At 38.6% G+C, this 24,780-nt stretch overlaps 4 protein-coding genes and 1 pseudogene across 4 annotated transcripts; 2 read left to right on the forward strand and 3 right to left on the reverse strand.

Annotated features, from left to right (window-relative positions):
- Nucleotides 1–3,164: 3,164 nt before the first annotated feature.
- LOC120071003 (stemmadenine O-acetyltransferase-like) lies at nt 3,165–4,569 on the forward strand. The gene has a single exon (XM_039022986.1). The coding sequence runs from the start codon at nt 3,248–3,250 to the stop codon at nt 4,532–4,534; it is 1,287 nt and encodes a 428-aa protein (XP_038878914.1). The 5' UTR covers nt 3,165–3,247; the 3' UTR covers nt 4,535–4,569.
- Nucleotides 4,570–4,894: 325 nt separating this feature from the next.
- Nucleotides 4,895–6,793, reverse strand: LOC120071002 (GRAS family protein RAD1-like). Its single transcript, XM_039022985.1, has one exon. The coding sequence runs from the start codon at nt 6,472–6,474 to the stop codon at nt 4,933–4,935; it is 1,542 nt and encodes a 513-aa protein (XP_038878913.1). The 5' UTR covers nt 6,475–6,793; the 3' UTR covers nt 4,895–4,932.
- Nucleotides 6,794–16,785: 9,992 nt separating this feature from the next.
- On the forward strand, nt 16,786–17,874 carry LOC120071249 (annotated as a pseudogene).
- Nucleotides 17,875–17,942: 68 nt separating this feature from the next.
- LOC120071248 (autophagy-related protein 16) lies at nt 17,943–20,691 on the reverse strand. The gene is made up of 4 exons (XM_039023407.1): nt 20,402–20,691; nt 20,022–20,203; nt 19,717–19,912; nt 17,943–19,158 (listed from the first exon to the last, which is right to left on the reverse strand). The coding sequence occupies exons 1-4, from the start codon at nt 20,534–20,536 to the stop codon at nt 18,136–18,138; spliced, it is 1,536 nt and encodes a 511-aa protein (XP_038879335.1). The 5' UTR covers nt 20,537–20,691; the 3' UTR covers nt 17,943–18,135.
- A 913-nt stretch (nt 20,692–21,604) lies between these two features.
- On the reverse strand, nt 21,605–24,760 carry LOC120071732 (alpha/beta hydrolase domain-containing protein 17B). Its single transcript, XM_039024113.1, has 5 exons — nt 24,042–24,760; nt 22,993–23,029; nt 22,660–22,896; nt 22,520–22,567; nt 21,605–22,401 (listed from the first exon to the last, which is right to left on the reverse strand). Exons 1-5 carry the CDS (start codon nt 24,341–24,343, stop codon nt 21,910–21,912), a joined length of 1,116 nt encoding a protein of 371 aa, XP_038880041.1. The 5' UTR covers nt 24,344–24,760; the 3' UTR covers nt 21,605–21,909.
- Nucleotides 24,761–24,780: the final 20 nt, after the last annotated feature.

Below are 24,780 nucleotides of genomic sequence, written 5' to 3' on the forward strand. Positions count from 1 at the left end.
AATCTCACTGCGGTCTATATTCTCTGCCCTCGTAGTAATCAAGAAATGCGAGTATCTCAGTCACTCTCTGTGTATGATTTTCTGTAATCGTATGTGGCGTGGGGGTCCCTGATCCCAGACCAAATAGAAAACGTCTTGGGGATCTCGTCTTCAGTGGACTCAACTGATTCTAAATCGGGGATGGCCATGAACGTGGGTTCGTCTGTGGGCCAACCCTCTTCTAATTGGAGACTGAGATCATTTCTCACCCCATTTGGCTGCTTGATACTGGCTTGGACTACGAGTCGGTGTTACGATCCAGTATTACTAAGCATTTTGGCGAGGGGCATTGGTATGACTTTAATGTTCAAGTAGAAATTCCATCCCAGTACCACGTCGAGAATCATCCATCTTGACAATTTACGATGTCAACGAAGCCCTTCCAGTCTCCCTAACTTCACCGGAGTTCTCTTCGCTATCCCATAATTGGTAGGGCTGCGGAATTCACAGCTTTCATCTTCCCTGCATCTCTTTCCCAATTCAAAGTTCAGGCGGCGAGCTTCCGTTCAGCCATGGAGTTATGGGTAGCCCCAGAGTCAACCATAGTGGTTTTGGCCGATCTTTTGGTGACCCAAGCGTCCACATACATGAGACCTTTCTCTAGTGTCCTCCGTCGCCTTCCCATATTCTTCTGGAGTGCAGATAGGAATTTCAATGCCCCCATCCTGGGGATTCTCAATTTCTGTCGCTGGCCGGTTACCGTCTCCTCCAGTTCACCTTGACTTCGGAGGTAGAGGCAATGTGCTTGAAAAGCATTGAACGCAGTCGATTGGACATTCGCCCGCCCTGTGTGGCCCTCTACATATGAAACAAGAATAGGGGGCGATTGTAATGTTATGCTGTTGTGCGCCCCCGCAGTTGTTTCCTGACTCGGTTGGGATGATTTACGGTCCCCCCGTGTGTTCTTGTCTCCTCCCCCAGGTCTGGGGAGACTGGGAACGGCTGTTTCTGTTTCCCCCATTGGAGGAAGTGATTGTTCCTCACATCTTGTGAGTCAGTGCTAAGTCGTACAGCCGTTCAGCTGCCGCATAGGCAGAGGGGCAGATCTTGGTACTCTCTGTTCCATATAGTTTTGATTTCGCCCACGGTTTTCAGCCCTTCCAAAAGCAAAGACCTTGTCTTTTCAGACATATCTCGATGTCCAACATGAGTCCTGCAAACTGTTTTACACAGTCCCTGATGTTACCTGTTTGCTTTAGCTCTCGGAGTTTTCGTCGAGCCAAATCTCGACATTTTCAGGGAAGAACTGCGAACGAAGTTCTCTGTTCAATCTATCCAAGTATCAAATTGTGCAACGTCCTTCCTGTATGTCTGTAAATCGTGATCTCCACCACAGTTTCGCATCTTCAACTAGAATGCATCGTTGCTTATTGTGACTTTCGACTCTTCAGTCACTGTGTTCGTCGCCTTAAGTATTGCTCAAGGTCGAAGATAAAATTTTCCAGGGCTTTCGCTTCTCGCACCCACAGAAGGTTTCGTTCTGGGATTTTTATTCGGTCACTGCCATGCTTCCCCCAGGTGGGGCTTGGTTCCCTACCACTCGGATGGTGAGATTCACCCTAGCACTCACATCCGCTATCTCGGCTCTGACGACATCAGGTCGATCGAAGTCTTCAGATAAATCGGTTAACCATCTGAAGTATTGCTTTTTGGGAGCTGTCCAGCTCTTCGACACGCTCCTCTAGTGGGCAACAGAGCCGCGAGGAGCTAGTCGCCTCGTTCAAAGCTGTCGGACGTACTGTCTTGGTCTCGAGGGTCTCTACCCTCATCAATCAATTCTCTGACGGGTAATCCGTCTAGGCGGCCTACCACCGCATCAATTCCATCGGCTCTCCGGCAACTTTTTGTAGCCAATCCAACTCAAGGAAACGAACATTATCTGGGACCTCTCTCAGGTAGAGCATTTGTTCTTCCATCTCTACCAATCTGTCCACATGGGACTTGTTCAGGTTCTTCGTCGCCGACATGATCGCTGATCTTCCCTCTATAAGCCAACCTGGCTCTGATACCAACTGTCACAATCGCTCTTTCGGAAGCTTCTCTTAGCGATTGTGCGGCACTTGTTCCCGCTCACGAACAAGCTAGCCAACTCGAATACGGACTGTCGATGGCACACTGAGTGCCTCTTGCAACCTCCACCCCCGTTTTAGGGAAAACGGGTTTAGAGAAAAGGTTTTCGTAAGAAGATTTATGAGTGTGAATAAAGAAAGTATGCTAGAAGGGGGTTGGATTGGGCATGCGGCCATGGGCAACAGGCCCTGGACAAGCATGACCGTTACACGTAGCACCAATGTCTATCCACCATCCCTCAGAGCCACTAATCACATTTACTTAAAATAATTCATAATTAATTGAAAAATTATTTTAAAGGATAAAACTACTTAAAATATTTTCAAGTATAGCAAAATGTCATTGTCTATCGGTGATAGACTATGATAGACATTTATTACTGACGCTGATAGATGTCTATTGTGGTCTATCGTTCATAGATAGTGAAATTTTACTATATAAATAATCTAATTCATTTTCTTTTATTTGAAAACCGCCCTAATCAATTCTTATGGTTTTTAGAATACAGGGTTTCTAGATGAGATGGAGTGAGGACTATTGTGGTAGAAATACAATCATTTTTGTCGAACTAATACCATCAATAAATAACAAATGCACGTATTTTCTTATTTCTCAAAACTTTCTCGTGTATAAAAAAAAAAAAAAATCATACATGAAAAACCTTAATGAAAAATTATTCTATTTGACAATTAAGATTTTTAATTGGCATAGTATTTATACAATCAATCTCGAAGTCAAATATTAAATTTCTCCATTCACCATTATTGAAAAAAGAAGTTATTAACTAAGATTAAATAAAGATTAATTAAATTAAATGATACATGTATGTGTATGTGTGTTTAAATTTAAAGTACCCTCAAAGTAAAGTAACTTAATCAAAGAGCTTAAACAAAAACTGTATTTTTTAAATAGGTAACCTAATAAAAAACTATAAACAAAAGCTGCATTTTTTTTTTTTTTAATCAAATTTTCTCAATCATTGTCGGAAGGTACATCATTTCAAATAAAATAAATAAATAAAGTTGCATTAAAGAAGTACTTTCTCCCCAATCATTGTCATCCTACAGCAGAAGAGAAGAAAAGCCTTGGCTTGGCTTCTGTGATTCAAACTCGCAGTTGTGATTGTGCATTTGCTTTCATGGAGAATATCAATGTGGAGATCATTTCAATGGACATAATCAAACCCTCATCTTCTACTCCAGATTATTGCCAACTTTCATTGATCGATCAAATGGCGCCGCCCTCTTACATGCCTGCCATTTTCTTCTATCCTCCTCAGGAATCCGAAAATCTCGCTCATCAATCGCTCAAAGCTATCCAGATTAGGGATTCTCTCTCTCGAACCCTAACTCGCTTCTATCCCTTGGCCGGAACCATGGTCGAGCGCTTCTATGTCGATTGCAACGACGCTGGAGTCTCATTTTCTGAATCCAAACTCGATTGCGAGATTTCACTTCTCTTGAACAATCCTGAAATTCGCACTTTGCACTGTTTGCTGCCGCTGGTTTTCACCTCTAATTCTGCAGATTCGAAGTTTCTACTCGCCATTCAGTTCAATCGCTTCAGTTGCGGTGGTGTAGCAGTGGCTGTTTGTGTTTCCCATAAGCTCGCCGATGGGGCTTCTGCAGCAGGATTTGTTAAAGCCTGGGCCGCTGATGCTAGAGGAGGTAGTAACTCGATTTTGGAGCCTAATTTTGATGCTGCGAAACTCTTCCCATGTAGAAAAATTCCAGGTTTTAAGCGAGGAATTGAGGCTTCAAAAGAGAAGATCTCGACTAAGAGACTTGTGTTTTCCAAATCCGACATAGACGTGTTAAAATCTCTCGCTGTCAATACCGATGGTGGCTCCGCTGCAGAACCTCCGTCGCGTGTGGTGGCTGTTTCGGCCTTCCTTTGGCTTCGGTTAATGGCATTGGCTCGAACGAGACCAGTGAAAGCAAAGGTGTTTGGAGCGCTATATCCGGTGGACTTGCGAACGAGGATGGATCCGCCATTGCCGGAAAATTCTTTTGGCAATGTCTCTTGGTTTACAATAGCAACATCCCCGGTGGAGATCAATGAAGATTTACCTCTTCTGGTGGCTAAAGTGAGGACCGCTATACAAGAAATCGACTCTGGTTTTGTGAAGAAACTAGAAGATTCAGAACACTTGTTGGATTTGATGAAGCAAGTGGACAAACAACTCTCCAGCGGAGAGATATATCTCTGGAGCTTTACAAGTTGGTGTAGATTTCCAGTTTATGAAGCTGATTTTGGATGGGGAAAGCCCACTTGGGTTTGCAGTCCGAGTAGGCCTTTTCGAAACGCAGTCGTTTTAATGGATACTTCTGATGGTGATGGTGTTGAAGCTTGGGTGAACTTGAAGGAAGAAGACATGGCCATCTTCGAAAAAGACGAAGAGCTTCTTTCATTTTGCTCAGATTAGCTTTGAATGTTATCTGGCTTCTTTCTTTCTGTGTTTCTTTTCTGTTTCTAAAATGAAATCCAAACTCAAAACCAAATCCCAAGCCATTTTTTCACACCAAACAACAAACACTTCAAATTTTTTTATTCCTATCTGTTCGAGGAACAGACCAACGCCAAACACTCAACACTTGGAATTTCAAAAACTTACAAAAGAAAGAAAGAGCTCCATGTTTTCATCAAACTCAATCCCGAATTTGGTTATTTATGAAACAAACATGGGTGGTGACAAATGCAATAAACAAGCACAACACAGAAAGAGACAACCAACCAACAAACAGTTTTGTTTTGTTTTGTTTTTTTTCCTTTCATTAGTTTCCTCTTTGAGAACTAATTGGACAACAAACTTATTATAGTTTTTTAGCATTTCCAGCAGGAGGCTGCAACAATGGGCTTGGATTTCCAACCAAGAACCAAACACCCTTTTTCTTCCACAATAGTATAGCCTTCATTAGACTTAAACTTCCCAATCCATTGCTTTGCCTGAGCCATTACTTTAATGGGTGAAGCTTGAAACCCTGCCCTACTCATCCTCCTCCGCCATTGGTCTACTCTCTCATGCCTCTCAACCCTCGCCATCCCCTCGCAGCTCACTATGTTCTTTATCTCCTCAGCAAAATAGAATTGCTCGATCTTTGCTCTTCTGGTGTCATATTTGGGCAACATGGCATCCAATGAATCAAATATGGCAGAATAATAGTGAAGAGCTTCCATAAATCTCCCTAAGAAAAAGGGTCCATTGTGATTTGAATCTTGCTCCACCAGAACAAGAGCCTTGGGTGAAAGGTCATAAATCATGCGAAGTACAGAGGTTAAAGCTCCTCTGCTTTCTTTAACCACACAATGCATCTGAAAAATGCTGGTGATGACCAAAGCTTCACCATCGTGAATTTTTATGTCTTGGGGTCGGAGATTTTCTAAATTTCCCTCTACAGCTAAAACCTCCACTTGAACCCCAACCCCTTCTGCGTGAGATTTCAACTTCTCCCCCATCACTCTGTATCTGTTTATAGAGAGACCAATGCCAGTTACTCGAAGCAGCCGCCGATTCGGAGACTCGGCGAGGCTCTTGATAAGGCTGTGCCATTGATGGCCGTATGGCAAACCAAACGCCATTCCCAAATCCAACACATGGACAGAATTCTCTCCCTCAAAGACTTCCAATATTGATGAATTGGCCACAAAATGCCCAAATTGGATATGTGGGTAAATCTCATAGGCAAGATTTAGAGCTTCATCCTTTTTCTTCCTATCAAAGGAATGATCCACTCTCGTCATGATGGGCAGACCAAAGCCAACGTAGCCAAGTGGCTGAACCAAAGCGAGGCGGTCGGCCAAGCCCTGGACAAAACATGAAGCCACTCGTTGGAAGGAAGACCCAAATACCAAAGCATTGGCTCGAAGCTCAGATAGAAGAATTGAAGCATAAGACCTATCACGGCAAGCCACAGCCTCAGCACAGGCAACAAGAAGGTGTAAAAGCCTCATTCCATCAGCACTAGCATCCTCCTCCGCTGCACTTTCCTCCGCATTAATGATAGCAGCAGCGGCTTCCTCAACGGCCTCTGCCGCCAAATAGCGCTGATTGTAAGTCCAGATGTGAGCTCGGAAGCCAGTACTCAAGCTATCAGAGCTGCTGCTACGGCTGAGGCTGAGGCTACTTCTATTGTTGCTACTGTTTCCACTACCATCTTCAACTGGGATTGATTCGGGTTCAATTTTAAGTCTCTTGTGTCTGAATTCGTCGGAGAAGGAAATGACCCATCTGCTTGCTGCAGTAGTATCATCCAACAAGGAGAGCCAATGGGTGGCTCCACCGTCACCTACGGTATCCTCATCCTCCTTTCCAGTGGAGGTGAAGTCCGCAGAGAAGAAGCTGCCCCCGTCACCATCAAGAGCCATTGTTGGTTTGGTGTCTCTGTCGCTCCTGATGGAACTGAAGGGAAATTGTAAAACATTGAAGGAGGGTGATTGTTATAGCATTGTTGGGTGGAACTTCCTAAGTTTTGGTATACATTATTATTATTGTTATCTTTTATTATAAGTTCTAACAAGAGACCCAAAATGTAGAATTAACACAAGAAATTGGGAGCAATTTTTGGGACAAGGTAGAAACTAAGAAGCTCCTAAGGTTTGGGAACTTCAAATGGTTGGTTGGTTAGTTTAGTAACTCAGAAAGAATATACCTTGGGAGTTAATATGTCATTTTCAGTTTGCTTGATGTGTCTTGTTGGCATTTTGGGTACTTGCTTAATTTTTTCTTTTTAACTCTATAATAATGTCATTCCTATTGCACAGAAGTTTTTTTTTTTTTTCTTTGTTTAAGTTGCATACAAGTTCTTAAGAAAATACTTCCTGACAATCAGATATTTTCGCCATACACCACTATATTATTTTAATTTTTTTATATAGTTGTTTATTTTTTCTTTTTTTCTTTTAAAAAAAAAAAAAAAAAAAAACGATTCTCACTATATAAAAATCGAATCTTAGTTTCCCTATTAAAGTATGTAAATTAGTAAGTAAAGTAAAGAGTAAGTTAATATTATGTATGTAAGGAAGAAGCTTGAGAATGAATGGAAAAGAAGAAAACGTTCTAAGTGTTGAGATTGTAGCTCTCGGGTAATATGCTAAAAAGCACTTGGTGAAGGAAAATTGGCTAAGCATGGAAGCCAAAGTGGGCCATACGTTGGGAGAGTTTATGCGTAGGTGCATAGGGCCTTGTGGGCGGAAGTCATGCTCTATGGAGGTTAGTGGAGTGCATGATAGGCATGGAGGAAGATGTTGATTTTTAGACTAAGTGTTTAACCTTAAGTAGGTGAAAATTTGTCTAAGTGAAGGAGCCATGCGTTGAGCATGAGGCATTTGGTGTGTGGCAGCCAAGGTTTGTAGAGGTTAGTTCGGGCCATGATGGACGTGAGACCATGAGGCTAAGTGTTGGTCGAAGTGCTTGCCATACGCTAGTATAGGCAATGTGTTGATCAAGCCATGAGAGGTTAGTGAGCAAGGTTGTGCATGCGGCAAAGCAAGGCCCTAGGTGAGGGGTTGTGACGTGTTGGCTAAACAAGCATTGTGAACAAGGGAGGCCAAGGTGTTGGCCTTAGGTAAGGCATGCAATGGCCGAGAGGGGCATACGACCAAGGGGTAGCATGCGATGGTAAAGGTAAGAGCCTTGCATTGACGAGTGTTGATGACAAGGTGAGGCTATGTGTAAACCTCGTACTCCATTTTTCCTACATAAGTGAGTAATAGGTATGCTAAGTAAAGATTAAGGATATGTTAAAGTAAAGTTGTGAAAGGAAGTAAAGAAAGTAGAAAGATAGAGGAAGAAAATTCTAAGTGTTGGAAAAACCTAGTCTCGGGTGAGTTTTAGATAGTTTAACAAGTGAAAATTTGACTAAGTATAGAAGCCAAGAGTAGACATGCGTTGGTGTTGGGAAGCATTGATGCATAAGGCATTGTGTGTGGCAATCAAGGCTTGTAGAGGTTGTGTGAGGCTAAGTGTTAAAGCCAAGGACAAACTATGAGTTGGAGCTAAGCATGAGCGCATGAGTTGATGGAATTTTCATGATGCGTTGACAAGGTATGCGGCAGCCAAGGGGCTTGCGAGGTTAGTGAGCATGCGGGTAAGGTATGCAGGGCATTAACGCAAGGCTAGGCATTGAGCCTAGCATATGCGTGCAAGGGATGCATTGAGGCTTGTGTGATCGTGCAGCGAGGAAGGGCTATCATGCAACGAGTATGGGCCAGGCGCAAGCAAGGCGTTGGGTGTTGGGGCGTTGCCTGAGGGTGATCGCATGGTGCATGTGGGGTTGCACGATAAGCGCTAAGCGCTAGATGATGGGGTATACGATGTGCGCAAGGCTAGACGATGAGCGCAAGGCTGAGCGTTGAGGTTGGGTGTGCGTGCTAATCAGTGTGCGGCTATAAGCGCAAGACGCTGGATACTCTATGCATGCTAGAGTTATGCGATGAAGCGAGGAAATATGCAATTGTGCTGGAAGACTGTGCAACTGCTTGGAAGCGTTGGCAGTCTTGACGCAAGGTACATGAGGCATGCGATGCTTAGTGGTTGAACATTGAGGAAGGCTTAACGCTTGGTTGATGATATGTTAAGACTGAGCTATGTGTGGGCTAGGACATGCGTTGGTTTAGGAGTATGCGACCATAAGAGAGATGGGATAGCCTCAAGGTGAGTTATGTGTTGGCCAAGTTGGGCAATGCATTATTTGCAGGAGGCATGTGGCCAAGTAATTGCAAGCGTTGGCTTGAGAGTTAGGCCTTGCATTGATGACCAGAGGAAAGGATCAACTTAGTGACCGAGTAGCTAAGTCAGCTATCATGCTTAGGATGGTTGTTATCTTTTTAAGGATGAGGTGGCAGCTTATCGGTGAATGGTTAGCATGCAGCTGCTGGTATAAAAGGGAAACTTGACTTCAAATAGAGGGTTTTGAGCAATTCACTCGTGCAAAATGAGTGATTCCAAATCCATTCAAACCTTGAGTGTATCTCGTTATTGAGGTTGGATTGCTAGAAGGAAATTCCAGAGGAATCGGGCTGGAGAATAAAGCGGTTGAAGGTCGAGCTCTCGGGTAAGCTCGGGCCAGTCTTGATGATTTGAGGATTCCGGCCAAACCACAAGGAGTTCTGGGCTGAAATTTTAAAGTAAGCTTTCTAAGACATTTTAGAGCAAAATTTGTAGAAGGAAATTTCTTGAGAAAATGCCTAAAAAATTAGTTATATAAATTGTAAGTTGAATTTGGAATCTTGAACAAGCAGGCAGTTGCTTGGGTTGAACAAGCAAGCAGCTTGAAGGGCCAGATGGTGATACCAAATGCATGCACTGAGAGCTAAGTTACGTGCGAGGGATACATTGGCCTGGGCGCAAGGATGCGCTGAGATGCGTTGGACCATGCAATACATCCTGAGGCCATAAGCACAAGAGGGTGTTATGTGGGCGTTGGACTGTGCGGCTGAGTGAGCAGGACTGTGCAGGCAGACACACGAAGTGTTAGGCGCAAGGGGCGTTGGAGCATGTGGCGCATGACTGGAAAAATGCATGGGGCTTGTGTTGATGTGCCATAAGATGGGCGCATGGGCAGTATGATTGGTGCAAAGGCTAGCTATGTGATGGGTCATGCGATAGGCTGTGAGCGCATAGGCTGGAAGCTTGAACGCCTAAGGTAAGACATGGGCGTATGCGATGGACGCATGGTGATAGGCGATGGTGAAGTTGTTGCTGCCTAGTCAAGTTGGAGCCCAAGGATTTGGCTAAGTGTTCAATGCACAGTGAGCTTGGCATTGAAAGGTAAGGCTGCACACTAAACAAAGTAAACTAGTTATGGAATGTTAGTCCCAAAAAGGGGGGCCAATGCTAATAGATAGAATGCATTATGATATCCACAGGTTTGACATCAAATAAGGAGTATATTAAGAGGATTGCCAAAGACAATGAGTGACTTTAATGCTTTAAATGAATTGCAAATGCTTTATGAATGTTTTAGCAATTCATGTTTACTAAAAGCTATTTATGACAGTTATTCTCATATAGTTTCCGAGTAATGCATCTCTCTCTAATGTTATGTTTATGTTATGTACTTCAATGATCATGAGTATGCATTAATACTGAAGACCTTAGGGTAACTATGTCATAAAGAGATAAGAATGTGCCTTAGAACATACGAATAGCTCAGTACCGAAGGACTAAATGAGAAGGTACTGGAGTTTAGTCTTAAATATGAGATTATTAGTATGAATAACTTAGTACTGAAGGACTAAATGAGAAGGTACTGAAGCTCAGTCTTAGATATGAATAGTACAGTACTGAAGGACTAGATGTGAAGGTACCGGAGCTAAGTCCTAGATATGAGTTCTGATGATTGGATCCAATCTACATGCACGTTGGATAGCTAAGGCTAGGACAAAAGTGATGGACAAAGGAGACACGCCTTAACCCGCGTATGTTATGAGGAAAGCTAGGTGGAAGGTAGTAGACAAAGGTGACACACCTCAATCTAAAGGAGTATGGAGAGTTGGACAAAAGGATTCCTTCTCTTAGTTAGGTAGTAATGTAGTTAAGTATGGTAAAGAGTGAGCAAGAGGGCCACTCTCAACTAAGTCATAGTTCAGCAAAGCATAAAATGTGATTTGTTATGTTAATGATTATGTGAATGATGGTTGCCTAAGTTTATGTTTTCAATTAAAGCTTTCAGTTTTATTATCAGTCCATGTATGATGCTTATGTTTTTAAAGTTAGTCACTCACTGGGCTTCTAGCTTATGTTTTCTAATGTTTTCCCCCTCCAAGTAGCGGTCACTCCTCAGAAGACATCTTTGTTGTTACTCTGCCACTCAAAGACTCAGATTGAAGGAAGCTTGATTGAAGACTCTGTATTTGTTAATATACATGTGTCTGTCACATAGGGACTAGTGTTGTATGTTGGGCTCACTAAGTTGTAATGTACATAAGTGTATGTATGAACAATGTTATGAAACCCTGTAATGTAAATATGTTAAGTTTCGAGTAATCTGTTCAATATGTATGTGGAAATGTATGTATTCAGGGTTCGAAAAAGTTAAATAGGTTAGTTAGGCAGTAAGTGCCAACAAAAGGATTGGTAACTGCTACCGTCACATCTCCTCTCAGGTTAAGAGGGTAATCTAAGATGGGGTGTGACACTATGCACTAGCCAAGTCTCGCGTTGAGGTAAGTGGGCAAGGATGCACACACATGGGTAAGGACGCCTTAAGCGATGCAGCTTGTGCGTGCATTAGTGTGTAATGGCCAGAAAAGGATGTGTGTTAAGGTCATGCCATGATCTTGAGATTAGGTGTTGGGCGCAAGAGAGGCACTGATGCATGTGCTGGCCTAGTGGTGTAAGTGTCTAAGTGAAGCTATGCATTGGCAAGATGATGGAGAGTCATGTGTTGGTGATTAGGGGAAACTTTCGGCTTAATCACCAATTGTAGTGACCAACTGTCAGGATTAGGAGGGTTAAACCCATTTAAGGGTGAGCTGGCAGCCTAAGATTAAAAGGGAGTCATGCAGGCTTTAGTATAAAAAGGAAGGTTAACTTCATAAGCATGATTTGAGCAATGCAGTCATGCTATTAAAGTGATTCCAAAACCATCTGAAAGCTTGGTGAGTCTAGTTGATGTACTAGGGCTGCTAGAAGAAATCTTCAAGGAAATCGAGCTGAAATTTGAAGAGGTTGTAAAAAGGTTGATCGCTCATGTAAATCTAGGCCAATGTTGAAGATTTGAAGTTTCTAGCCAAACCACGAGGAATTTTAAGCTCAAATTTTAAGGTAAGCATGTTAAGACGATTTTGAGTGAGTTTGTAGAAGGGAATTTTTTGAGAAAATTTTTGGAAATGAGTTATTTGAGTTATAAGTTGAATCTGAAATTTTGAACAAGCAGGCAGCTACTTATGTTGAGCAAGCAAACAGCTTGAAGGGCCAGACGGTGATGCTGGTGGATGCGCATGCAGAGAACTAAGTTGCGTGTAAGGGATGCGTTGGGTTGGGTGCAAGGATGTGTTGAGATGCGTTGGACCGTGCAATGCATGCTGAAGCCGTAAGCACAAGCGAGCATTGTGTGGGCGTTGGACTATGCGGCAGAGCGAACGGAGCTGTGCAAACAGGCACGCGAGGCGCTAGGCACAAGGTTGCACTAGAATGTGTTGGCGCACGGCTGGACAAGCGCACAAGGCATGAGTTGAGCAAACCGTTGGGCTATGCGGGCGTGTGCTAAAAGCTTGGGTGCAAAAGGCATGCGATGGGCGCATAGGGTGAGCGTTGGTGATGTAAGATTGCCGCATAGCCAAGACTTAAACCTTAACGGAATTTCTAAGTGTTGGACGCATGAAAAGGTATGCATTGAGATGAAACTACCCTATTTTAGACTAAATGTTGAGCTTAATTATGGAAATTAGTCTCAAAAGGGAGACCATTGCTAGTAGCTAAAGTATGTTGTCAGGGTTGACACCAATAGGAAAAGCTTATCAACCCTAGGAGGATTGCCCAAAGCCGTGGGTGACTATAAATGTTTCTGAATGTTTTAGTAACTTCATGTTTTAGTTGAAAGTTTATTCTCATGCTAGCTTATTCTAAAGTAAGTTTTCCAAGCAAATTAAGTTTAGAAAAGATGATAGTGCATGCTAGTTTTAAAAGAGAGTTTCTAGAACATGTTCAAAGTAATGATGTACTTAGTTACATGAAGCATGTGTTAGAAGTTATGTTTTATGATTCCTTGTTTTCAGTGAGCTTGTTCAATGAAAATACTTACTTTAAAAGTTATGTTCAGCTCGATACTGAAGTACTTAGGGAAGATATTTGAGCAGTTGTACCTAGTTTCAGTAAAGATCTTTGACACCGAAGTTATGATAAGTTGGACAGGATCCAGTTTAGCTCTACGTGCACGTATGAAAAGTTAGTGATGTAGTTGGGATTGAACAAAATGGTTCTTTCCCAACATTAGCGGTAAAGTGACTGAATAAAAGGGTTTTCACCTCAATCCAGGCTTATGTTTGAGGGATTGAGCAAAAGGGTTATCTCTCAGACAAGGATAACTGATGTTGAAAGATTGAGCAAAAGGGTTCTCTCTTAACTAGGAATTAGTTCGGCTATGTTTTCAGATATGATGGTTTTAAAAGTTTTATGTACATGTTTGCTTGGAAAAGTTCCCGTTTTTAGCATTCAATTTTCTAGCTTTCAGTTTAAGCATGAGATTTATGTTTATATTGTCACTCACTGGTCTAGCAACTCACTTCATTTTAATTGTTTTCCCTCCCTAGGTAGTGATCATCTCCCCAGAAGATAACTGCGTTGCTGCTCTACCACTTAAAGACTCTGACTAGAAGTGAACTATATGCGTTGGTTCTGTTAATGTTTGTACACATGCTTTGATCATATAGGGACTTGTTTAGTATGTTGGGATCCACTGAAACTTGGGTTTGTATATTAGTTGTACATGTATTGTTATTGTAAAACCCTCTTAATGTTAAAAGTGTTTAAAGTTTTAGTTGCTTAGTAAATGTGTGATGGTATCCAGGGTTTCTTAAACAGGTTAAGCATGTCAGTTAGGCAGTAAGTTCTATAAAAGGGTTGGTAACTGTTGTTGTCACGTTCTCTTCCAAGTTAAGAAGGTAATCTGGGAGGGGGTGTGACACTCCTATCATTTTTTTCCTTTTTTCCTATAATTACTACTTTCCAATTAAGAGAGAAGAATATATATAAAAAGAAATTAGATAAAAAGGATACTTTTAATTCCTATTAGTATAGTCTTGAAAAGAAATTAGATAAAAAAAAAAAAGGGTACTTTTAAAACTATTTAGAAAAAAATTGTTGTTTTTTTGTCTTTATTAGAATGTTGTCTCTTCAATAGGTACATTTACTTCGAACTATGTTCCTCCACTTCATGCAATTAACAAAAAATAAATAGAGTTAAAACAGTTATTTTCCTTTATATAAATAAACTGTTAAAATTTGCATTGTATATATCAATTTGGAATGGTGGTGGTGTGTTTATCGTTCTTCTCTACCCTACCTGGGTTTAAGCCTAGCTCCAAACATTTTTTTCCCTTTTTTCTATAGTATTCGAAATATTAATAGTCTATCACTTTGCAATAAAGCATTAAATAATTAATGAATTAAGTAATTGTATCATTTCAATATTTCTATTTATAAAATATAGTATGTTGATTTTTCTTTACCAACAAACACTGTTTATTAATGATAAACTTAGTTTATTTGAATACTGTATAAATTTAGTTTATAAGGTTAAAATTTAAAATGATTGATATTTCAGTATTCAAATTATATTTAATTAGTTCAACTACACGGCGTGTTTTTTTATCATTACTCATCATAAAATCACATATTGTGATTTTCTATAATATTATTATAATTAAATTATATATTTAAAATTATTATAATTAATAAATAAAAGATTTTTTAATAAAGTTTTTAAATCAATAATAATTATTTCAATTTCAATTTTTTAAAGAATAAGGAAAAAATGTAAATAGTGTATAATGATTTACAAAAACAAAAATATTATATATCAAAAGAAAATGAAAATGAAAAAAACTAACGATTTGTTCAATAAGGGATTTGAACTCGGGTGGAGAGAGAAAAAAGTGAATTTTTATAAATTTCTTTACTCGTTAAATTAACATTATACAATTATTTAATCATCAATTATTTATTGTTGTACTAATTATAATATTCTTTTTATAACAAAGTGATAGACTATTGATATTTAAGATTGAAAAATTCAAAACAAGAAAAGAAAATAAAAGTAGAAAAAGAAAATAAAAAATAAAAAATAAATGCTTGGGGTTGGGATTGAACCGGGTAGAGAAAAAATACATAATTCCACCGCTACTCTAAAGTGACCTATATAACAACAATTAGCAGTTGCAATGACACATAATATGAGATAAATGCGTCTTTTCAAAAGACACTTTCGATTTTAAAAAAAAAAAAAAACAAAAACATGGTCCCCTAAATTGTTTTAAAAATACTCTTTTTACCTAAATTCTTTTCAAAACTACACTAAATTCCTAGTTGACCCTACTCTTGTTTGACAAGAATAATTGAAACACATCAACATCTGCGTCAATAAAATTGGGATTGTTTAATATATTTTATGCTCCTCAATTATTATTATTTTTTTTATGTGAGTGGTTAGATCTTTAAATCCTACCCTCCAAAACAAAATCGTTAAATCCCAAAAGTTTGATACAAAACAAAAACTTGTACAATAAAGTATTATTTTTAAATAGTTTGATTATTAAATTTTCATCATCTTGACATCTTAATGACGTTAGATTAAACGATTTTGAAAGTCAAGGGTAATTAATTAACATCGAAATCTCTTTCAACAAAAAGAAAAAAAAAGTTAACAATGAAATATAATATTTACAACATTAAAACCAAAACAAAAACTTATGAAAAGGATTATTCAGAGTGTTGTATTTTAGGACTGCTAGATTCCATTTTATTTCACAATACCAAATGGAGGCCTATGAACAAATGAAGATGTTAAGGATTCCTAGTGCCGGCTTGAACAAGAATGCCTAATTAAATACACCTATCAAAGAATGAAAGCAATTGCATTGAGTTGTCTTCCCATCACAATGGGGAAATATTAATAAAAAAAATAAGTGTAATATCAATTTATCTAATGCATAAATTTGGAAGTGTAATAATTTACTTGTATTTTATTCGTAAATGGTTTGGAATTAGTCAACTGTCTACGTAATGCCCTACATCTACTATACGCCTACGCAATCCAAGGGCAACATAAATCATACCAAATTCCAACCAAAAAGTTTCTAATACTTCTGTAGTAGTATCTACTATTCTCATTCATCATTTAACACATCATCAAATGATTTATTAATTTATTATTCATTTATTGTTTGGACCCCACATAGTTATTATATGTTATCGTTGTGGCAAGCAATGAAATGAGGTAATATGGAAAATTGTCTGTATTACCATAGTACTAGAAATTTTCTCAATGCAAACCAACTTTTTGTTTTGGTTTAGTGGATAGGTTTAAAGAATATCAATCTTTTTAGTTCCAACTTCTCTTATCTTAGTTGAAAGTTCATATTTTAGGTCGTTGAACTATGTCCATATTGGCTAAATAATAATGATATCATTCAATAATATTTTGTTGTAGCTTCTTTGTAAATTTAATTCTAATATAGATGAGTTTAAATTAAGGAATTACATAATAATATAACTTCAATAACGTTAGCTAACATAATCTAATAGTTTTTTTTTTTTTTCTTTTTGTTGGCAGAAATATGAGTATATTCCCCCATAAATTGGGCCAAGGCCCAGAGGACACCGTACCCTTTTGAAACTAAGTTTGGACACGTCAGCAAAGATCCAATCAAGACGAGATACGGATAAGGACTGTGACGGGCCTTGACTTTAAACGTCAACCCGCCCATGGTTCTATTTCAGATTCATCTTTTTATTTATTTATTTATTTATTTATTTAGTTATTTAAGAAAATGGTTAAACTATTCTTATTTAAAATCTAGACTTCATAAAACTTTCAATTGTGTTTTATCACACCAATCTAAACATAGTTCAACTAGAATAAACTTATATTATCAACTTTGAGGTACGAGATTTGATCTTCCACACCACATAGTAAAAAAAATTATGTTTTATTATTGACAAAGTGAGCATACTTCAATAGTAATTAACATGTACTATTTCTCTTGAGATCGTAGTTCAAACCTATATTCTATTATTTGTACTCGTAAACAAAATGAATTTTGTGTCTAATGGATCCATTAATTTTTAAAACTCTTGAATATGCTTTTCCAAGACCTAATTAAAATTTTTAAATTCATATGTTTATTAAACACAAAATTGAAACTTAAAAAATTTACATTCTAAACTACAGAGATTTATTAATAAACCAATCAGAAACGAAGGGTAATGGCTTCTCGTGCAAATTCCGATGGGCGCAACCTGGCACTGGACCCCGATACCGACATCCCTGAAAATCCAGCCTATGAGTTTGCAGAGCTCGCCTTCCATCGACTTGTAGGCGTGGTCAAAACCGAGGTTGGCTACTCTCAGGTCTGCTCTGGAACTACCAATCACGTGGAGGTTGTTCGGGTCGTGTTCGATCCAAAACTCTGCCCTTACACCAACCTCCTCTCTCTCTTCTGGTCTCGCATTGATCCCACCTCCCTCATTCGCCAAGTATGCACAACATCCACTTTCTACAAACATTTGTTTCTGATGATTCTGTAATCTCAAAAGGTTTCTGTTTTGTTTTTGTTTTGGTGTAACAAGGGGGCAGATAAGGGGCGCAATATCAATCAGGGATATACTACTTCCACGAAACGCAAGCTCGTTTAGCTCATGAATCCAAAGAATCCAAGAAGTTGGAGTTAAAACAACAGAGAAGTTGTAACAGAGATTCTTCCATCCAAGAGATTCTATAGGGCAGCAGAGTACCATCAGCAGTATCTAGAGAAAGGAGGAAGGAAAGGCCATAAACAGTCTGCTGAAAAGGGTTGCACTGATCCCATTAGATGCTATGGTTAAGGCCAGCCAAGAATAATAAGATTGTGTGTCTTTGTCATTGCTGTGCTTCTGTTGCTTCTGGCCTTGGTTGTGAGTGGAGCTTTCCTATCATATCACAAGGAAGTTTCACAGACCTATAATATAAGTTCCAGGCTTCTCTATGCTAGCATCACATGTTTTTTTACTCCTCTTTCCAATTCTCTTTAAACCAATCCTAAAAGAAAAGTAAGTCATTGTCTTAAGGAGGCAGCAAGTATCATGCTACAGGAAACAACAATGATAACCAAAATGAAATAACATGAATTGGCTATTTCAGTTTCAAATGGTAGAAGCCTAATTCTCAACGATTGATTGAAATCATAATGTTTGGTAAAACAATGAAAACAGAAGAATTGCTATACGATCAGATGAATAGAATGATGAACTAACTTATATCACACTTAACTTATCTACTGTACATCGAGTGGAAAGCGTGTGAGAAAGTGTGTCCACACTACACCACTTCAGTTCCATGTAAATATTATTCCATTTCTGTCCGCAGATGCAAGGGGTTTTCCAAGCCCACTCCATGAACAACACAGAACAGATGCAGCATGCTCTTTCAGAGTGCTTACGATATCTTGTTTTGATATTGACCATACATGGACTGACCCATCCGCGGAACCAGCAGCAACATAGTTGTCGTCTGGACTGATGCAAGAACGGCTCCAATTGGAGGCTACTCTATTCCCGGATGCACGTAATGTCCCACAGACTTCCAAAGATCGAATATCAAATAAATTATGCAAGTTATCTCTCCCACTAGTCAATATTGTATTGCCATTACGTGATAAAGAAAGAGATGTAACAGCAAGGGAGTGTCCGGCAACTTCACTAATCAATTTTCCTGTTTGAATATCCCACAACCGAAGATTTCCATCCACATGGCCAGAACAAATGGTCTGTCCATCCATGCTGAAGCGAACTGCATTGCAATTGCTGGCAAAAATGAAGGTCTTGGTGCAGTAACCCTTCTGTAGATCCCAAATTTTAATGGTGCGATCATATGCAGCACTCACAACATAGCGGCTAGAAATTTTGCTTACGTCTACGGCACATACTTTGTCTGAGTGACCAGTCAACGTATGGCGCACCCTTCCAGAACTGATGTCCCAGGCATATAAGTTGTTTGAACTGCTTGCTGCAATAACAGATCTATTATCGTGGGTAATTGCAAGATCAAGAACAGAACCAAGGCACCCTTGCAGAGTGGAACTTAATGATCCAGTATTCGTATCCCACAATTTGACTGTACGATCCTGTCCCCCACTGATCAACTTTCCTGAATTATGTTCAAACAATATAGTACCACAGCCCCCTTCATGGCCACGGATCCTATGCTTGCACACTGAGGGTACAGTGGATTCCACAAAGAATTCAGCACCCTCTTCACTTTGGCGAACCACACCATCAACCTGTTGCTGAGCAAGTTTCTCTAAACCACTAGCCTTGAGTCGGTCAATCATATCTTCATAGAGTGCATTTGCCTGATAAATAACAAAAGAGACCGTGAACTTACTTCATTTCGAAAGACAATAATTCATAAACCCATTTCTCGTCTCCAAACTGAACTAAAGATAACAAATTAGTGGTATATTAACCTATGGATCAACAAGAACATCATTGAATTAACTTCACAAAATCCCAAAGAACATAAAGCCAATGTGCTACGTGTTATCAACTGGGGAATTCAAGTATTAAGAATAGTAAATTAGACTTTTCCATTTAACCCTTCTGAAGCACGTATGATTGATATCATGAACATTATGATCAGCATACAATCAAACAAACAAAAAAAAGAAAGCAAGAGATGTTGTCTACATTATTACATGATGGAGCATGTGAACTAAAAAATTCGTGTTAAGTATTTTAAAACCCTGATTGTGATTCAAAATTCAAATTAAAACATGTTACCACTTCTAGAGTTCACTCCCAAGTCCTAGCAAAAAGAATGAGATTGTTCTATTTATTTGTACAATAACTAAATCCTATATTTTCAAACCAATGACTTAAAAGGAACAAAAACAAAACAAAAATATAAAGACCTCATTGAGGCGTTCAGCATCCTGCATCTTTTGAAGCATCCACCGGTCAACCAACATCTTATTTTCAGCCTCTGCATTCTTAGCTTTAACTGTCATCGCTTCAAGCTGTGTTTTAATTTCTTGATTCTCATATATGGCCAGTTCCAGAGCTTTAATTTTAATCTCTAAGTCTGCCTTCAGCTGGAAGCATTCTTCCCTGAATAACTTAAAAAGTTCCAAACATTCATACAACATTTTGAACTGAATTCTTCAAATTTATTCCCAACTCCAAAATGACCATAATTATGAGTGAAAAAGGGGCAAACCTGGCTCGATTTAATTCCTGTTCCAAGTTATCAATTACAGCATCTTTCTCCCCAATCAAAGATTTAGAAGTTCGAACCTCGGCCACTTCAACCACAAGTTGCTCAGACAATCGTGATTGAGCCTTATAACACTGCTGAAGCTCCAATTCCAGCTTCTCTGCTTTCTCTTTCCATTCCGAACTCTGAAAGGAACATAACCCAAATACCCAATAACAAGTTTAAACTGAAACCGAGAGAATTAATTCAACAGAATGCGATGTTCTTCGAATCAAATGATCGGAAGTAACCCAGAACTTGTACAAAGTCGGCAACAGTGAATAATTGAGTAATTCTGGATGGAAAATGAAGAAATCAAAGGAAAATCAGAGAGAAGAAGAGACCTGGGTTATGATTGGGCGAGAGAGAGCGAGAAAAGCAGGAGCATGCGCACCTTCTTCAAGCAGATGGCGTTGCCGCAGCGCCTTGAGAGCGTGCTTAATCGCTTCGTTTGCTAACTGATTTGGGGACATGATCATAATCGATCGCCGTCTGCAAAAACCTTCTTATGATGATTGATCCAAGAAATCCCACAAAACAAACCAAACCGAAATCATTTCGCTCTTGTTCACTTGAATTATAGATAAAGCAACATCTTTCTACCCTAATTTTTATAATTTCTTCAAGAAAATAAATAAATAAACAGACGTAAACCCCTATCTTTTTATACAAATAAATAAATAAGAAAAACTGACTTTCGTTTAAGATAACTATTTAAATAGTAAAAATGAGTATAAAAACTTATGTTAACAAAATAAATATATAAGTTTCTCATTATTTAAATTAAATCCCCTTTCATAGAAATTGCTTACTTTTCCTAATTTTAATTTTTTTTCATTTTGAAAAAAAATATATTTTTTTTGTTCAATAAATTTTGGAAAAAATTTTAATTCAATTTTAAGTTTCGTTTCAATTTAATTTCTTATGTTTCAAGATTTACATTTTTAATCTCTATTTTTCACTAAATAACCAATTTCAATTATTGATATTAAATATTAATTTAAATTATAAAGTGAAATTTCAAATTTAATTTTAATATTGATGTAAAATAGTAAAAATTAATTAATTATAATAGAAAATTGAAATTTTAATGAAAATTTTGGGTTAAAAATATAAATCTTGAATTTAGAAACTAAATTAAATTAAAAAATTCAACTCTTGTTGATATAAGTATAACATTTTGAAATCTAAGAACAAAATGAAATTAGACCAAATTCTACCTTCAAAATTTTATATATATATATATAACATCAAAAACATTTCTTTTACCTATGAAAAAAAAACTCCATAAAAAGGGACAAAAGCAAAAGATTTTCCTGGGTGATTAATTGTAAGAAATAAATATTTACCAAACCATTTTGTGATGTTAAAGAATTATCTTGTCAGGTGTTGAAAGTGTTTTCCAGTGAGGGGAAATTGGCTCATAAATCAGAAAAGAAACTGAACTGGAATCCATAAATGAAAAAAAAAAAAAAAAAAATACCAATTAATGAAATATTGTTTTAGATTATCTGTTGTTGTAGAATAGAATAGATAAGAAATGATAATACACATGAGAAATTAATGGGAATAATTTAAGCTGAAAGAGTCCATGAGAGATAGCAGAGGTAGACTTTTGAGGGGATTAACAACAATGATTTTGTTCTATTAACAATCAAGGTAGAAGGAAATGAATTCCCATGTATCAAACTATAAACATGTGACTACGAATTGTGGAGTTTCCCAAACCAACACCCATTTTTTCAGAAATCAATAATTAGAAGTAGAATCCCCAGCACTTTCTTCTCTGTATACCACCCCTTTCTTTTATCAGGGAACTGCCCTTCTTCCTTCACCAATGCAATCTCTAGGTCTACCCGGCACGAATTCTATCCAACCAATCGACGCTCTTTCGAGCTTTTTCAAACTGTTGGTCGATGCTTCTTCTCGGTTTCTCATAGAATTCCACACTTCTCCTTGATCTCTCTACTTGGTCAATTGAAATTTTTAGTTTCTCTAGCTTCTCAATGTTGTCAAACTTGCATCCTTGCGGTCTCGATTTGTCTAGCCTATCAACGCTTTTCCTAGGCTTCTCTCGCCTGTCTGTGCTCCTTCTTGGGCCCTCGAAACAATCCGTGCTCCTTCTTGATTGCTCCATTCGGTCTGTGCTTTTCCTTGAACCATTCCTTCGTGAAGGTGATCTCTCAACGGTGGATACAAATTTCTTGAGATGCCTGATGTATTCTGGGAAGAGTTCAAGATCACAATGGTTTCCCCCTTTCAGCCACAAGGGTTCATATTTCTCTTGACACAGCTCCCACAGCTGTTTGCCGTGAGAGAAATCAACAACGTCGTCAGAAGTTCCCTATAAATGAAAACATCAAGGGAATGCATAGTCAGAATAAGAAAAAACGGTTGAAGCATAAAACACATTCTCCTGACTTGATAGATAACATAAAATCATTTAAGATCTACAAACTTACATGAATTACCAGCACAGGGCACTTAACATATGGTATTTTATCAATGTTCTGCAGATAATCAAAGGGAAAAACATCAGGACTTCATAATATTAGATAAAATAAGGTAAAATAACTTGTGTTATTGACAAACAATATAGGACCTTATAGATGTCAAACCAGTACGTGCGTTTCACTGGATACATGACTCTCAATCCTGACAATATAGGACTATGCAGGACAACTGCTCGTAGTCGGGGCAAACGTGCAGCAAGGTCCAAAGTTGGGCCACTTCCAACAGATTGACCATAAAGGATTATTTCCTCTTGTTTAGCACCATACTTCTCCTCAAGACACTTGTATGCAGCTTCAATATCTGCATAAGTATTGTGCTCGCTAGGCTGCAAAAGAATTGTAAACACAATAACAATGTTAAGAATGACAGAAGATTAACTTCTACTGAAATTTGAAGCATGGAAAGGACTCGATGGATTTACCTTTCCAGTGGACTGCCCATATCCAGAATAATCGTACCTGCATAAGTTTCAAGATAAAGTTTGAATGAATAATCACACATCTTGTCGTCCTATAACCGTATAGGACTTTTGCTGACATTACATGTGTCAAAACTACATCATGTCGAAGGATAAAAATTAAAGACTTTCATCAAGGGTGAGGCCAAAGAACAAGATACGTACGATACTGATTCATAAAAACTAAGAAAATATCACATCATTACAAAGCCACAATACTTTCAAGGTTTGAATGTGAAATCAACAATAGTTGCTCTAGATTATCCCATTAAGCAAAGATATAATGTTGCAGGGCAAACAAATCCTTTCCCTTTTCTTTTATGTCTACCTAAAAAGGTTCAAGTAAACAGCAAAAGGAAGAAAGTAGTTGGGGCAGACTTGATTAAATTCACACTGACTCAGCTACCATACTCAATCTAACTCCGGTCTTGAGCCCACAATAGTGTTGCAAACACTGAAGCCTTGTGGTTCATATTTCTCATTTCACTTTGTCGAGAAGATTGGGAACAAGGTTTCCGAAACTTTCGAATTTGGTTCAGTTTCATACGATCGTGGAAGACGAATTTAATATGCGCCATGTTGTGGTAGTAAGTAGAACGAGCTCCACAGAGATAGAGCCCAGCAGAGTGATTATTCAAAATTAGCACCAACACAACAGAATCATCTTCCAAAATATAGATCTGCTATAGATCACCACTCTAACAATTGATCTCAACCAATTCTACTTCAAATACTCAAATACTGAACCCACCAACAACAATTAAAATCAATCACTAAGAACCCACCAACAACAATTAAAATCAATCACTAAGAACCCACCAAATATCATAAACTTCCACTTGAGTATAAACATGTAATTTCCAGTAAGCAGCTAAAAAACCCAGTCCTCGACAACCAAACCAGAGATTCAACAAATGGGCAAGGTCAATTCGCCACTAATTCGCCAAAAACACCAAGTGGGAAAAAAATTATGAACTCTAAATACAGGAATTGAAGAAGAAAAACGAACATACCCAAGAATATTAACGCGCAAATGAATGCTGAGTTCAATGAAGAGCTCGTACATCTGACCAACATCGGCGGCATTTCCATGGGAATAAAGAAGCGTGGAAGTAGCCATAGGGTAACGGATGTAAACAGCGACGATCTCATTGCCTTTACGAGTGGGGAGCTTCCAGACATCGACATTTTCGCGGTGGGGAAAAGGATCTAAGAGAAGAAGACCAGTGGGTTGGTCTTTGAGAAGCTTGTAAGAGGGTGGATTAGGAGGGAAGAAGGCGAATTTAGCAGCCATGGAAGAAGTAACTCCACCCATGAAGCTTCTTCTGTGAGTGAGATGAGACTGAGATTGGGATTCAGAGAAGGAAGTGGAAAATGGAAGGATTTTAGAGAAAAGAGAAGGGAAATTTACACATTCCCTTGGGCGTTTGAAGTTCTTTTGCTTTTCTTCTTTTGCTTAGCTTCCTTCTTCGAAAAGTATGTGTTATTATCTGTCTGTCTCGGGGCAAAGGCTTTGAGAGAAGAGGAGAGAGGCAGAGAAGGGAAGAGAGAAGAAGACTTTGGAGTGAGAGAAAGTGAGACCTCTATCGTTCTTGTTCACTTGTTTATTCAAAGGGGAACCGATTCTGTCACCCGCAGTGTCATGGAAACATCCATCTTACCTTCTTTATGCCCACACATCTTCATATTATGTCCTCTCTTTTTTTCCCCTTCTCTTTTTGTTCTCAATTCCATATTTCTGTCTCTATAGTT

This window comes from Benincasa hispida, chromosome 2 (genome assembly GCF_009727055.1).
Source record: "Benincasa hispida cultivar B227 chromosome 2, ASM972705v1, whole genome shotgun sequence".
Lineage (NCBI taxonomy): Eukaryota > Viridiplantae > Streptophyta > Magnoliopsida > Cucurbitales > Cucurbitaceae > Benincasa > Benincasa hispida.

Excerpts from the sequence above, each read along its gene's own strand:
- LOC120071732 (XM_039024113.1), bottom strand. The coding sequence starts at position 24,343 with ATGGGTGGAGTTACTTCTTCCATGGCTGCTAAATTCGCCTTCTTCCCT. Across the intron at positions 22,897-22,992 it reads ATGGGCAGTCCACTGGAAAG|CCTAGCGAGCACAATACTTA; the intron begins GTAAATCCATCG and ends ATTCTTTTGCAG. Across the intron at positions 22,568-22,659 it reads ACTGGTTTGACATCTATAAG|AACATTGATAAAATACCATA; the intron begins GTCCTATATTGT and ends GATTATCTGCAG.
- LOC120071002 (XM_039022985.1), bottom strand. The coding sequence starts at position 6,474 with ATGGCTCTTGATGGTGACGGGGGCAGCTTCTTCTCTGCGGACTTCACC.
- LOC120071248 (XM_039023407.1), bottom strand. The coding sequence starts at position 20,536 with ATGATCATGTCCCCAAATCAGTTAGCAAACGAAGCGATTAAGCACGCT. Across the intron at positions 20,204-20,401 it reads CTCGCCCAATCATAACCCAG|AGTTCGGAATGGAAAGAGAA; the intron begins GTCTCTTCTTCT and ends TGTTCCTTTCAG. Across the intron at positions 19,159-19,716 it reads ATGCTGAACGCCTCAATGAG|GCAAATGCACTCTATGAAGA; the intron begins GTCTTTATATTT and ends GTTATTTATCAG.
- LOC120071003 (XM_039022986.1), top strand. The coding sequence starts at position 3,248 with ATGGAGAATATCAATGTGGAGATCATTTCAATGGACATAATCAAACCC.